At 41.2% G+C, this 13,921-nt stretch overlaps 1 protein-coding gene across 6 annotated transcripts in view; it reads right to left on the bottom strand.

Moving 5' to 3' along the window:
- Nucleotides 1-13,921, bottom strand: part of LOC310822880 (transcription factor COE3-like) — a 71,723-nt gene that overhangs the window by 5,418 nt on the left and 52,384 nt on the right. For all 6 annotated transcript variants that reach the window (XM_083695434.1, XM_083695437.1, XM_083695435.1 and 3 more), the window contains exon 11: nucleotides 5,182-5,270. In XM_083695434.1, coding sequence (XP_083551560.1) covers nucleotides 5,182-5,270 — 89 coding nt within the window. The remainder of the gene's footprint in view (nucleotides 1-5,181; nucleotides 5,271-13,921) is intronic.

Raw genomic sequence — 13,921 nt, 5'->3', positions numbered from 1 at the left:
ATACAAATAAAGAATTATGGTTGTCGTGAAGCAGGTAGGCTAAATGAGAGGACCAGCTGTCTTTATGTGTTCTCATCAGGCAGAACAGATTTTTTTCTTGCGCTCGCGGAGTGAGATAAAGTGGGTTTCTTTCATTTTTTTCCCTGCAGTTAATAATTAGCAATAATCTGTTCTATCATATTTCAAGATCTTCTACATTGCTCTCAATTTCAAACAACAATTAACGCAATTAAGACTGTCACGTTCACCAGCCATGTTTCATTCTCTGTAAACGTCCTCTCCCTCCTTGTCCATATGGTACTTTGCAGCAGCAACATAAGGACAGCTTGAAAAAAAGGAGGGAGAGAAAACGATAGTGCCTCTCATCCTTAATCTGTCGTTTACCGCGCGGTGTCTTAACTAACCAAGCTGACTTGCAGGGCTATGCTTAAGTGGAGGCCTAGTCATATCCAAGGATGATGAGAAGTGCTGTACCCAATCAACGAGTGAGTTTGTTTTCAATCCGACGAGACGCTTTCACGCGTAACAGCTCACGCTGTGAATACGATTACCAGGGAATGGTGTTGTGGGGGCATTTCCATGTAAATCTTGATACTACTTCAGCATAAACGTGTAATTGGCTTTCTTGTCATGGCGACATCATCAGAATACCATGTTAAATTGAAACAATTAATACCCAAACATTTTCTCTGCTGTTTTGTGACAAATGAATGACTGTATTTTGGTATCAAGTTGTTTTACACAGAGGTCTCATGTTTAACAACTGGATTTGTGATGTGGGTGAACTACCCCTTTAAATTGGGATTATTCACATGGCAGATCAAATAAGATTTTGACAACTTTAAAACCCTCAAAATGATCTTTGTTGTTATAATTGACAAAAGCGTGACAAATGATATTACTATATTACCAAATTATTATGGTTCCGTGGTCAGAATACTGTGTAATTGTAATTCTTCACATGCTAGATTAGCTAGGATTGTGTATTTATATTATCACAGTTAATAAAAGGGGACCTGGGTTATGTAGCTTGGAGTGCTAATGCTATTATAAAACTTTAAGGCAATTACTCTGTTAGCTTTAGCCCGAGGTAATGAATACATTCAGAAGCACAGGGCCATTAGATGTAGGTACTTCAAAGAGCACAGGAAGAGAGATTAATTTAAATACATGGGTAATTGCTTGACATGAACACATTTGTAATATTTCTTTCTCCTTGTGGATTACACAAATAATTGGGAAAGAATAGGTTTGTCTGTGCTCATTTTGAATTAAAAAAACAAAACAATTCCAAAGCAATCAACTTAATAATAAAACAATATTGAATTTCCGCTTTTAATTTCGTAATGAATCTAATTTGTTACAGAAGAAAGAAATTGAGCGTGATATAATGTGCTATCCATTCTATTTGTCCATTAATGCCAGAGGGCACAAAATGATATTATAAATTGTCTTTTTTATATCAGGAATCGAAAATTGTTTTATAACAAGATCTTAAAAAGGAGGGTGAATTCCGAAGTCTCTGTTCACTTAACGCCATGCCCGCAAACCAATCTCCTTTCTCATCACTTGACTGCTCACACTTATTACTTTCATATTCACCCTGGACTTTGCATTGAATTTGTATATCTCTACTCCTCCCACTGGGTCAAGCTGTCATCTGTGATGTTGTCTTAAAATTACGAGGTAAACTTCAATCAGAACGAGGAGCTTCTTGCCTCCTTTTTTTCTTAGTGTAGCAACAATATTAGCGTGCATCCCTTGCAATCCACGAGCACTCCCATATTGGCTTTCTGTCTCCTCACAATTACCACGTGTCTTACTGGTCCCAGGGAAAAGGCCTGGTGGAAATCAATAGCACAGTAATATTATCAACTGGAGGGTGAAGTCATTGAGGAGGGAGGGGAGGGAGGCTGGTGTCGATTTGCCTTTCTGCTAATGCACACTACATGTCCTCCAGCTTTATCTCCTTTTTATAGAGTCTCCCCCACCTCACCTGCACCCCATAATGGCTACTGCTCTCTTTATGCAGTTTCTCCTCTCGTTCCTCTTGTAGGCCTAAGCCTACACGGCAGCCTTAAGGCTGTTTTATTGGGAGTGCGGTTTTGACCCCAAGAGTCGACCTTTAGATGGCAAGCTTAACAATGATAAATTACTGGGTAAGATCATTTACATGCCCCCCATTGCTCCTCCTGAAACCTTATTTGGGACCATTAGGGACCAAATCAAATATTTATATTGTTTATTGGAAGTGCAGGGTTTCATCTCACTCTGTGATTGTTTCATGCAAAGGCTGTGAGACTTCAGTGTAAGCACACCAAAGAAACTAATCTTGGATTCAGTGTCAATGTTTGGCAGCCAAAGGGTTTTTTTTGTATTCTAAGAGTGGAAACAAAGATACTGTAATAAAAGTATGTTTTACAATATTGCTTGTTATGCCTTCTGTTTTACAGAGGATATACTGACTAAATTGTGGCTAGAATAAATGATGCAGGGCATAGAGATCTAGAATATCTCGCAGTTCTAGAAGCTAAGTCGATTTTTCACTTGGTCTTCTGAATTTACAGTTGAAATTAGAGTGACATTTCATGTCCAGGTGTTTTTTTAAATTTATTTAAATTTATTTATTTATTTATTTTATCTCAGGGATCCAGTCTAGTTGAAACAATTCATATATTGTACCAGAAACTGGCTATGTGATGTTGTATATCTTCATATTGTCTCGGCCCAATGTCCATACCTCAATGGCACACAGTCTGTTATTTATTAAATTGTTCATTGGATGTTAATGATATTGCTGTGTTGCATGCTGTGGTTTAACTGATACGGTCTTAAAAGGTTTTACAGTATTATTAAAACTCTGAGGTGGTCACCACTTTACTGCATGCCAGGGGAGTCAGTGAAAACTAATCAGTACTAACAGGGTAATGCTTTATAATAACTTTCAGTAATAAAACATTTGTAAATAATTTACTCACCATTTATTAATCATTAGTAAATGTCAGTAAGCAATAATCTATAAATAGTAATTCATGCATTTATAAACACTATTGGAACTGAATTATTAATGATTTCTAAAGGAGTTATTATTGGCTTCAAATTATGTTAGCTTTAAATGATATTAGCTGTTTAGTACGGGGGCTAGTTGTTGTTGTAGTGCTGACAAGCTGGTACTGAAGACAGCTAGCTAATGTTGACTGGCAAATGGCTTGCTGCATATGGCTTGCTTTATGTGTCAGTGTTGGCTGGCTAGTAGTAGCTAACTTAATGCCTTCTGAAAATTATTAATCATTAAATGTGTTAAGCTTCCTTAAAGGTGCAATATGTATCTTTCCCCCCTTGAAAATGTCACTAAATAATCATGCTAAATTATTACCTATTAATTATTACTGAATTTGTTTTTCCAAAATGTTTGACTTGCTTCTACGACTTTCTCTGGGTATGTAACCTGCAACTTCATAGGCTACCTACTGCCTGAGCTGCAAGGAAGCATTTGCCAGTGCTAGAAACCGACCTAAGCAACTGAAGCTTCATGTGAAAAAAAGTTTCTAACACGTATTCTGATGAATTTTCCTAGTAAATGTCCTGTCTGACATTACAGCTTTGAATTTGTACTGTGTATAGCCAGTCACGCAACCAAGGGTGCACCCTCGCCCTCAGTGACAGACATGGCTTCACAACGCGAAGCTGGCGGGTAGTTTACAGAGATAATGGGGCTTGAGAATGGCGGAGTGTTAGGCATCCATGACAGGGTGTTCTGTCACAGTATGAAGGCATAGCTGCTGGTAAAGCACTCGTTCCATGTCAAATGAAACAAGTGTCTCCGCTGGCTGGTTAATTTCCTTGTTCATGTTTCCGCAAACATTTCCAAACTAATTAATGACTGTGTTTCAATCACACAAGTCCTTCGCTAGTTTCAAGGCCATGTACCTAATACATTTGCTGGATAAAAACGTGAAAATTATTGACATATTCATTGTTTCAGTTAGAATTAGAGGAGGAGACACTATTCTAAATTGTCATTGCAATTCCCATTTCAGTGAAAAGAGGGCGCAATCCTGCATATGGTGCCTTTAAATGTCCTATGTTGTGTACTTAGTACAGGGGCTAGTTGTATTTATATATATATATATAATATATATATATGGAGCACATCATTAACAAATGCCTTATAAATTATCTCATTAGTCATAATACCTTTATAAATCATTAATCAATCGTTTAAAATCTAAATATTGAAATAAATGCATGAATCCCAATTTAAACAGTTGACTGCTAACTGACATGTACTAATGTATGGATAATGATTAATAAATAGTGAGTACATTATTTACAAACAGTTAATAAGGTTTATTACTGAACATTATTATAAAGTGTCATCCATAACATTACACTTGACGCATCTGGAATACCATACCAGTTACTTAATAGGAATTAACAGGGTTGCAATTAGAGAAGTGAGGTAATAGATGTTATCAGAGGAAATGGAAATAGCAAGGAATCAAAGAATTTCTATAGAAGATATACATAGCTTAGTATTCATGCTGATATTTGATTCCCCCAGGCCACTGATGGTGCCTACCACAAGCATGTGTAAAAGCAAGGGCTTTCAACTCCTTTATTGAGTTCACAGGAAACAATATGACCAGAAGCATGCATCACATGTTGACCCTATCTGTTAGACAAACTAAGAATGAGGGGGGTAGTGGCAGGGTTGACAGCGTATAGTTCTGTAAGCAAAAGATTAAACCAAATGGAGCTGTAGAAAATGAAAGGAAAACAGGAGTGGGGTAATGAGGGCCCAGACAACGTCTCTGACCAGATTACCATCTTTATCAGACTAACTGAGGAGGAAAACGCCTGGTTGAGCTATTTTACCACACAGAGAGTTTGCGTACAGTACGTGTCCCTCCATGCTAGGCCAATACCATCACTGCAATAGGAGAAAACTGCATGTGTGAGCATTTCTGTTTAGGTTTATTTTGTTTTCTTGGAATGTTGTTTATTCAATTCCATTGGAATGTTTAATTAATTTGAATGTTGTTATTTTTTCCTTTGTCTCTGTCTGTGAGTGGCGTGATGTTGTTTTAGCTGCTGTGGTGTGATGTGTGTGAATGAATAGTGATGTTCTGTTTCTCAATTGTTTTGTCTGGTTCGTCTGAGACGAGACATGACACTGACCTTTGGTAACCTCTCAGGGTCACCGGGGTGCCTTGGGATGACCTTCTGCAGCCTCTGGAACCCGTAGTCGATGGTCGGCTCATTCAGGGCTGAAATCACGAAGGAGAAAAAAATCATTAATGTCTCTGAAGCTAAAGAGAGGAAGAATCTAATTTTAAAAAAAAGCGTATTGCTAGAATGACTAATTCTAATAACTCCCTATCTTAGATTCTAAGGACACAATGTTGTAACCCTTTTTTGGGCAACAAACAGCAACTGCCATGACCCCTGTAACAGTTGTGTCACCAAGTGTTATTTCATAAAAAGCCATGAAGACATACAGCAGTACATCAGTCTTTTAGTAAGGTCTGAGATCCTTCACACGGCCCTCCCTTTTCTCATCTGACTGGAAATATTGAGTACCAAACTACATAGTGGAGGTCTTTTAATCTAACAGAGCTTTAATAATCTGTGAAAGGCTGTCCACACATTGATCTACAGTAAATTGCTGTCACTCCATGGCTGCACCTACACTACTGTAGCAGCAACACACTGGTGCTGTGAAATACAGCAGTAGATCGCGCTGGGCCATCAATAACCCCACCCCTCAAACAGTAATCTGGGGTGTTGGGATGTATTGGGGCGATGAATCAGAGAGACACAAAGTAAATGAATCATAAGACAGACTTTGGTATGAGACTGAAGTGTTTTATGTCTGACAATTCTAATGGGTAATTGAAGGCTTCTTTACACTTTTACTTTAGAAGCCTTCCCCCGATTCTAAACAATCCTGTAGTTACACACAGAAGGTTAGGGGAGTGTGTGTGTGTGTGTGTGTGTGTCTGTGTGCGTGCATGCGTGCCTGCGTGCGTGTGTGCGTACGTGCGTGTGTGCGTGCGTGCGTGCGTGGGTGTGTGTGTGTGAGCAGGCAGGGTGGAGGAGGGATGTAGCTAACGGGGGAAGGAACGACTTAATAAAGAACATCACTTCTCGATGTAGATATAATTTTCAAGCAGAGTAACTCTGGGAGCATGGCGCTACATAAATCAATGGCTTTCTGTGGAGACTAATAAGAGCTGCCTGCCTCCTCCGTTCATTGTTCAGCCCTGTAATTTGGCCCATCACTCATTACTCAGCATGTAATTTCAGCGTTAACACTGAACAGCTCACTGAGCCTGCTCAACACCAGTGAACATGAAGGCGAACCCACACAGGCAGATACAGGCAGACCCGCTGACACACAGGCCAGGGAGGCATGGAGGGAGGAGGAAGATATACAACATGAAATACAGTACACTTCTCTCTGTCTCTCTCTCTCTCTTTTTCTCTCTCTCGTTCACACACACAAACAAACCACACACACAAACACACATGATAAAATTGTTAGATCATGATCAAACAGAGAACTTAGGTGTGCAGGCGTGGACAGTGCAGACTATTTCTAAATAATACAGAACTACCTGGCCACATAAAGTGCACTCCCAGTGACCACACACCCACACATAACCTACCCCACAACATACACCCCCGGAAATCAGATTTGACATCTCATCATGCATCCCAAAACAACAAAGGTCTGCTTGGGAACGTGAGGGAATGCCATTCCTCTCCTTAATAAAGGATTGATCCTTGGTATTGATTGTACATGACAAGGCTCTGGTGAGGATTTTGCCCTGTTTCTTTTGTTATTTCCTCCCACCCTCTATCTGCACATGGCCAGTTGTGTGTGTATATATATATATATATATATATATATATATATATATATATATATATATATATATATATGTGTGTGTGTGTGTGTGTGTGTGTGTGTGTGTGTGTGTGTGCGAGTGTGTGTGTGTGTTGTAGCCCTGCCAGACCCCGCTGCTCAGTGTGATGTAAATTGTGTATGTGTAAAAAGCACTCCATAATCAGGCTATCCATCATCACAGACTGTCAGTAGGCTCTCTCAGGGTGATACATCACACTCCCCTGTCCTCTGGCTCAGCTGGGGCCTACAGAACCCGCCGGGCATGCTGGGAACAAGGCAGATACAGTACAAGAACAAGACCTAGCAAACAAAGGTATTTGAAGTGGAATTTCAATGATAAGAATCCTAAATGCAGCCTGAAGTTTGTTGAAAAACAAGATGACATTTCAGTCAGTTTTGTATTTGAAAACACTCATGTCTCTTTCTGTCCCATCACTTCTTCTTCAACTGCCTCTTCTCTCTCTCTCTCTCTCTCTCTCTCTCTCTCTCTCTCTCTCTCTCTCTCTCTCTCTCTCTCTCTTCTAAGATGAGGATTTAAGCATGTCTTAAGGTTCCGTGATTGGGGTGTGGGGTGTGGGGCGAAACTCTGTGAAGCGTATGTTGACGCGTCGCCATCTCATCTATCATGGAGATGATCTTTGTAACAACCCCGCGTAATGAAATTGGTGACACAGACCGCCATCTGCTATTGATTTCATGCAAATGCCTTTGACAGCTGATGGAGACTTGCATTAGCGCTAAACGGTGCTGTCAGTTGATGAGTTGACAGTTCTGTAGTCATGGTGTGTATACTGTGATCAGACAGACACAGGCAACATCAATGATCCTATAAGGGCTGATGATGACTTATACTGAGTGCTGGTATTTTTTCTCTACATGAAAGGTATGAATGTATTGTATTACAGTACTTAGAGTGAAACATACTCAAATTGATTCCAGATTGTTATTGTTAGTGTTATCATCTCATCCCTCATCTCATCAAACCGCTCTCCTCCTAACCACCTAACAACCTCCACCCCTCTCTGGTACTCTACTTCTACATTCTGCCCAGTCTTACCCTGTTCGAGCTGACACCATACTACATTGATACCTTGTTGCTCTACCCTCTCCCCTAACACCTTTCAGAATACTCTAGCTTGGAGCAATGTGATGCACTTGGATTCTTTACTGATCTACCTCCATCATTCCTGCCAACACACTGCTACAAGGAGTGAGGGGGGGGGGGGGGGGGGGGGGGTGGGTAGGAAGCAGCCCTCCCTCTCTCCCCCGTGAGGGTTCTCAGCCATGGTGAGGAAACATGAAACCTTCCACACACATCCCATAAATCCTGCTCTGGGTGGGGAGTCTGGATGAAGGGGAGGAAGGGGGGAGGAGGCGCTGGCACGTTCCAGTCACACCCGCTTCCCGGCCCCGCGGCCAATCAATACCACTTTCCTATTTTAGAGGCGGGTAATTATGAGGTGGAGAGATTGTTTGACCTTTCACCCAGCCTGCATTACTCGCCTGATATTAAGATAAATTGCCTGATTTTGGGTAAACATATGCTGCAATTCAAACTGTCAGCACTGGTTTGCTCAGGGATAATTTGTATTGATCTCCTGGCTTCTTCCCCATTTTGCTTACTGACCTCATGGATAATTAGAGAAAAAGAGACACAGGGAAGTAAGACAGGGCTTGAATAGAGAGAGAGAGAGAAAGAGAGAGGGAGAGAGGGAGAGAGGGAGAGAGAGAGAGAGAGAGAGAGGGGGAGAGAGAGAGAGAGAGAGAGAGAGAGAGAGAGAGAGAGAGAGAGAGAGAAATATTTAATGATCTTAACGAATAGCATTTTCACTTCTCTCATTTTCTGATCTACCAGCCATTTGACATGTTTCATTCAATTACTACACCTAAATCTTTGTCACTTAAAATTGATTTTTTTTTTTCGTAGATCAGTTTTCATGGTTAACACAATGGTTATCATTTAACAAAGGAGATGAGACTGCAAGTGAAAGCAAACATGTCTCATATGAAGTTGTTGACAAATAAAGGGCAGAAATTACTGTCACTTTTAAATACTCTCTCTCTGTCTATCTATCTCTCTCTATATCTCTCTCTCTCTGTGAAGGCTGGAAGCAAACTTTATGAATATTTCAGTAATTTCCTCAGTGAATGGTCATGTTTCAGAATAAGAACAAATGGAATGCATGACTTGGTCTGCAGCTGTGACCATATCATTTTGCATCTCACGCACTACACACACACACACACACTCTCACACACACACACACACACACACACACACACACACACACGCACACATGCACACATACACACACAGACATGCACACATACTCACACACACACACACACACACACACACACACACACACACACACACACACACACACACACTCGATGGCAAGGCTTCAGTGGAATTCCTTTGCCTGGGATGTGCACTTCCCAATCTTATTTTGATCTAATGTCATCTGTTCATGCTCCTAACACATTCGCTCAGCCAGTGTGTGTGTGTGTGTGTGTGTGTGTGTGTGTGTGTGTAGTCCCTGAGATGCAGAGTGGACGGACGAACACGGCGCCTGAGCATGGTTGACTGCTCTTTCCCCATGTTCTCTAGAAATAGGACATGAGTTACCGTTCTAGAGGAACAATGTAACATGGCTGCCTTTGGCAGGTGAAAATGCTTACATGCCAATACACCCTCCATGCACTTGCCTATGAGTATACTGTATGGAACTGTATTGAATTCAAGTATTGACTTACAGTAACAGGCATAAACTGAGGGAAATATTTGAGTAAGGCAGTAAATCTAGGGGAAGTTGTTCCTTGTTAAATCTATAGGCTTGAATGGAAGCGTGCACCGAGTGCTAGCATTCCTGCCAGCTATTACAGCTTATTACGATAACTCTATCTTTCCAGGAGATAAAAAAAACTAGCCTTGTTGCCATTTGCCAGCTATTACTTTCGCTAATTATACTTAACTGCTTGGAGCTTATCTTGCCTCCTCCTACACCATTGAGTTGAGCAGTTCTTTTTTTTCTTATTTATTTCCCTTTACTCAAATTAGAGGTGGGGAGAGGGAACAGATAAACAGAACTAGGAAAACAAAACTAAGTTCATTCAAGTGTTATTGCATTTGGAACTTGTATTAGTCCAATTGAAGCCCCATGAGCAGCTAACAGTCCTCTAAAAAGCTGGATGGTAGATGTCACAAATAGAGGAAGTGACCTCATCTTGCTGACGTGTGGTTCTAACAGGGTCAAACCGAGAGGGAAAATGCCAATAGCAATCAAGGGTTTATTTATGGGAGATAGGTGAACTTGATTGAGTAAAAAGAAAACGGCAGTGATAGAATGACTACGCTATGGAAGATATTTCAAGTTATGCTTTTCAATAATATAGATTTCAAGTGTGGAGAGCAATCTTAAAGAAGCATGCATAACTTAACATCAAACCAAACCAATCTGAATTCACTGCAAACCCAAGCAAACCAAACCACTGCATCGAACACTGACCATGTTATCTCCATCCTCTCCAGCAGCATGTTATCATAGAGTGAGTCCATCTCCACGAGTCTCAAGTTGAGCAGGAAATTAACATTTCAAAGATCTGCAGTTAAGATAAATCAATGGAGAGAGATCAATGTTCATTGAAATTTCATGAACATTGAGCCAATACAGGTGGTGAAAAAATACGACTACACAGTTACAATTCCACCACAGATATTGCTTCTGGAACAGATAAAATATAATTAACACTTTTAAATTGGGGTGGATGTATCAGATTGCACATCCATACTTTAAAATTCAAATTCAAATTCCACCCTTCATCTCTGTATTAGAAACGGTCGAAGACACCTGTTCTCTCCCCTTAGATGACATTTACAATAAGTGTACCTGTATCTCTAAGGACATCAGTCGCCGGCTGTAGCACAGGACTTTCACACATTACCACCCAACAGAAATCAAATGGGTTCCCTTCACAGCTGATTGCGGGCGCAAATTAATATTGTAAAATGAAGATCAATACATGGACGGGGCACCAATCGATGACGGCTAAATTACGGCCGCGTTTTCCCCCCTCATTCAAGATGAGTTGTGTTTTCCTCTCAAAGTCAATACCCTGCAGCCTCCCTCATTCATTTCTCAATAAACTTGCCGATGAATTTCAATCAAACCCGGCGGTGGTGAGAAGGAGTGGGGGTTGGGGTAGGGGGATAAGGGGGGGGGTTGAGTTCTTTCAAAGCCTGTTGAGTGTGGAACATACTGAAAACGGGGCAAGGAGGGGAGGGGTAAGGGGAGGGAGGGAAGCGAGACTTGTCTATCAAGAGCCCCCCTACCTCCTTCCTACTCCCTCCTTGTCTATCGTGTTATAGCTGCAAAGGACTGATGCTGAGACTTAGTCAGGATTATCCATTAGGACTGGGATCGTTACAAACCCGACAGCTAACAATACACTTGGACAAAGAGGGGGACCAATTAAATCCAAATCAATAAATACCCTCCATATAGAGAAACAACCATGCCCTGATATGTGCTTTTTCCTCCTTTTTTTTTTTCTTTCATTCCATAAAGCCACCAGCTACACAGTTCACAGAGAGATAGCGGTAGTAGGTAAAAAGACATGTTCAACTGCAGCCACTTATTTCGATCAATTTTCCAGAGCTGGATTTCACAGGTCACTTACTGATAACACACCACAGTGTAATGCCACGGTGCGTTCCTCAAAGCGTACCTGACAACCCACCTGACAGCGGGGGAGTGAGAGTGTGTGTCACGTCAGCCCTAATTGGACGAAAGGACCTTCCCCCTGAAACCTTGACGCTATCTGTACACACTCACAAAGGCTTTGATGCTGAGCCCTGTCTCTCTAGGTGAAGAGTGTCTTAGCCACTCCTGTGGAGCCGTAGTGCTAAATACCAGGGGTGTAATGAGACACCCTGCAGAGGGGACTGTATTGGGACATGAACAGTGTAGTTTGTTCCCCTTTCGACATGCTAAAAGTGTTGCTTATAAGTATAACTTACACACTATATGTCATAGGTATTCACAACCATACATCCATTCATGTAGTGCATACTGTAGGATGATGCTATGTTGTGTCAATCAAATTATAGAGCTTCCTTTATTGTATGTTTTTTTAACTCATTAATGTAATGTGTATGATGATGCTATACCCTCTGTAAAAATGTGCTATGAAGTTAATGTACATAAAGCCCTTATAGTGCTTCCTTCATTGCATGTCTTTGAAGTCCCCTCTAAAACAGATCTGTTTACATACCTCAGTGAATGATTACACCATATCTATCTTACAGTAGGTCCCAGCCCATCTCTGACCAGTAGCTAGCTAGCTAGCGTACCAAACCCTGCCCTGCGGGGGAGGAAACCGTGAGGATGCCCTGTATCTGATATGCACCAAATATGGGACTTCAAAGTACTTCTTGGCTGAAGGGTGGAGGGGAGTTACAGGGTTAGGCCCGATACACAGACTGAACCGCACAAGACCAAAACTGATGTGGTTTTGATAAAGACATCAATGTTTGTTTTTTGTAACTTGAAAAACATTGGTCAAGTCTTTTTCTTGGAGTTCAGGAAAGGGTGTATTTTAAGACTTGAAGACTGTATTTTGTTTGTGTCTTTCAAGTGAGGATAGGCAGAGGGTCAGTCTTGGTATTATATTAGAATTCATATGCATATAGCATCATACAGTATACACACAACATACTGACAATACTGTGTACAGCATACATAAGATACACACATATCTTCACAAGGTCTGATGTACAGTATCAAGATCATTATAGATACAAATATTTTTCTTGTACAAAATTAACACCTTCCTTTGTATTTCCCACTACTACAGTATGAGGCTGACATTTCTTGATCCCCACAGCAGTATTGAGTGAAACACACATGACCCCTTTGTCCTTATGTTGATGAATGACTGCCTCATACCTATTTTGTCAGATTTTGGTGCAGTGGAGTCGATACTGTCTCCTTGACAAGAAAACTTTGTGATTCATCAGCCTTCAAGGCTGTCTGTTTCCTTCCAACTAAACCCCAGCTAGAGACTCTCACTGTATGGGAAATATACACACACACACACACACACAGACACACACAGACACAGACACACACAGACACAGACACACACACACACACACACACACACACACACACACACACACACACACACACACACACACACACAAACACACACACACATAGAGGGAGACACACCAGAGATGCTCACTGTATGGGGCATCAACTAACTTCATCCAAAAATCCTTCATTCCCCAGCCAGTGCAATCCACTGTGAGATTGGACGAATCACTCCTATTACAACAGCCTTTTATAAGGGGGGGGGGGGGGGGGGGGGGATAAAAACACTTGACTTGTACTAATAGCTGAGAAACCATGGTTGTCACCCAAAGGTCTGAAGACGAAGCACCCTGTCACTGCCCAGCTTGGGAAATTAGCAAATAATGTTCCCTTCACCCTGACAAATGTGTGACAGCTCGCCTTCGCCAATCACTCTCTACGAACGTTATGATGCATGTCCCAGGTCCCCACTGGAGGATACAGCCAGAGTCTACTGACCCTCAATTTAGCCATGACAAATGGGAGGTCTGGTAAATGTACGATTTTTGTGGCGAGGACGGGGTTCATTTTAAGCAATCCTGGTTATGTGGATGTCACTGATTAGGATAAATAGTCCCTGAGTGTGGTAGTAGTGCTACTGTAGCACATCATATGAGTAAAGGTCTCACCCAGTGGTGTCTTGGGAGGGTAGGGGAGCTCTAATGGAACCCGAACCAAGATAAAAACCCAAAAGCTCTGATGCTATTAGATGGTTAAATTGGACAAACTGTACGGTCAAAGTTTTTATTAATAGTTTACTCTTTTTCACGGAACAGTAACTCTATGGTAAAAAAATATTGACGTTTTAAACAAGGGCCTTTTGTAAAATACCTTACTAAACCAAACATATCTTCTATGTAGTGCTTAATAAAGT

Source organism: Argentina silus (genome assembly GCF_951799395.1).
Source record: "Argentina silus genome assembly, chromosome: X".
NCBI lineage: Eukaryota > Metazoa > Chordata > Actinopteri > Argentiniformes > Argentinidae > Argentina > Argentina silus.
The sequence above is the reverse complement of the archived record's forward strand: the minus strand, read 5'-3'. Positions and strand labels throughout refer to the sequence as shown.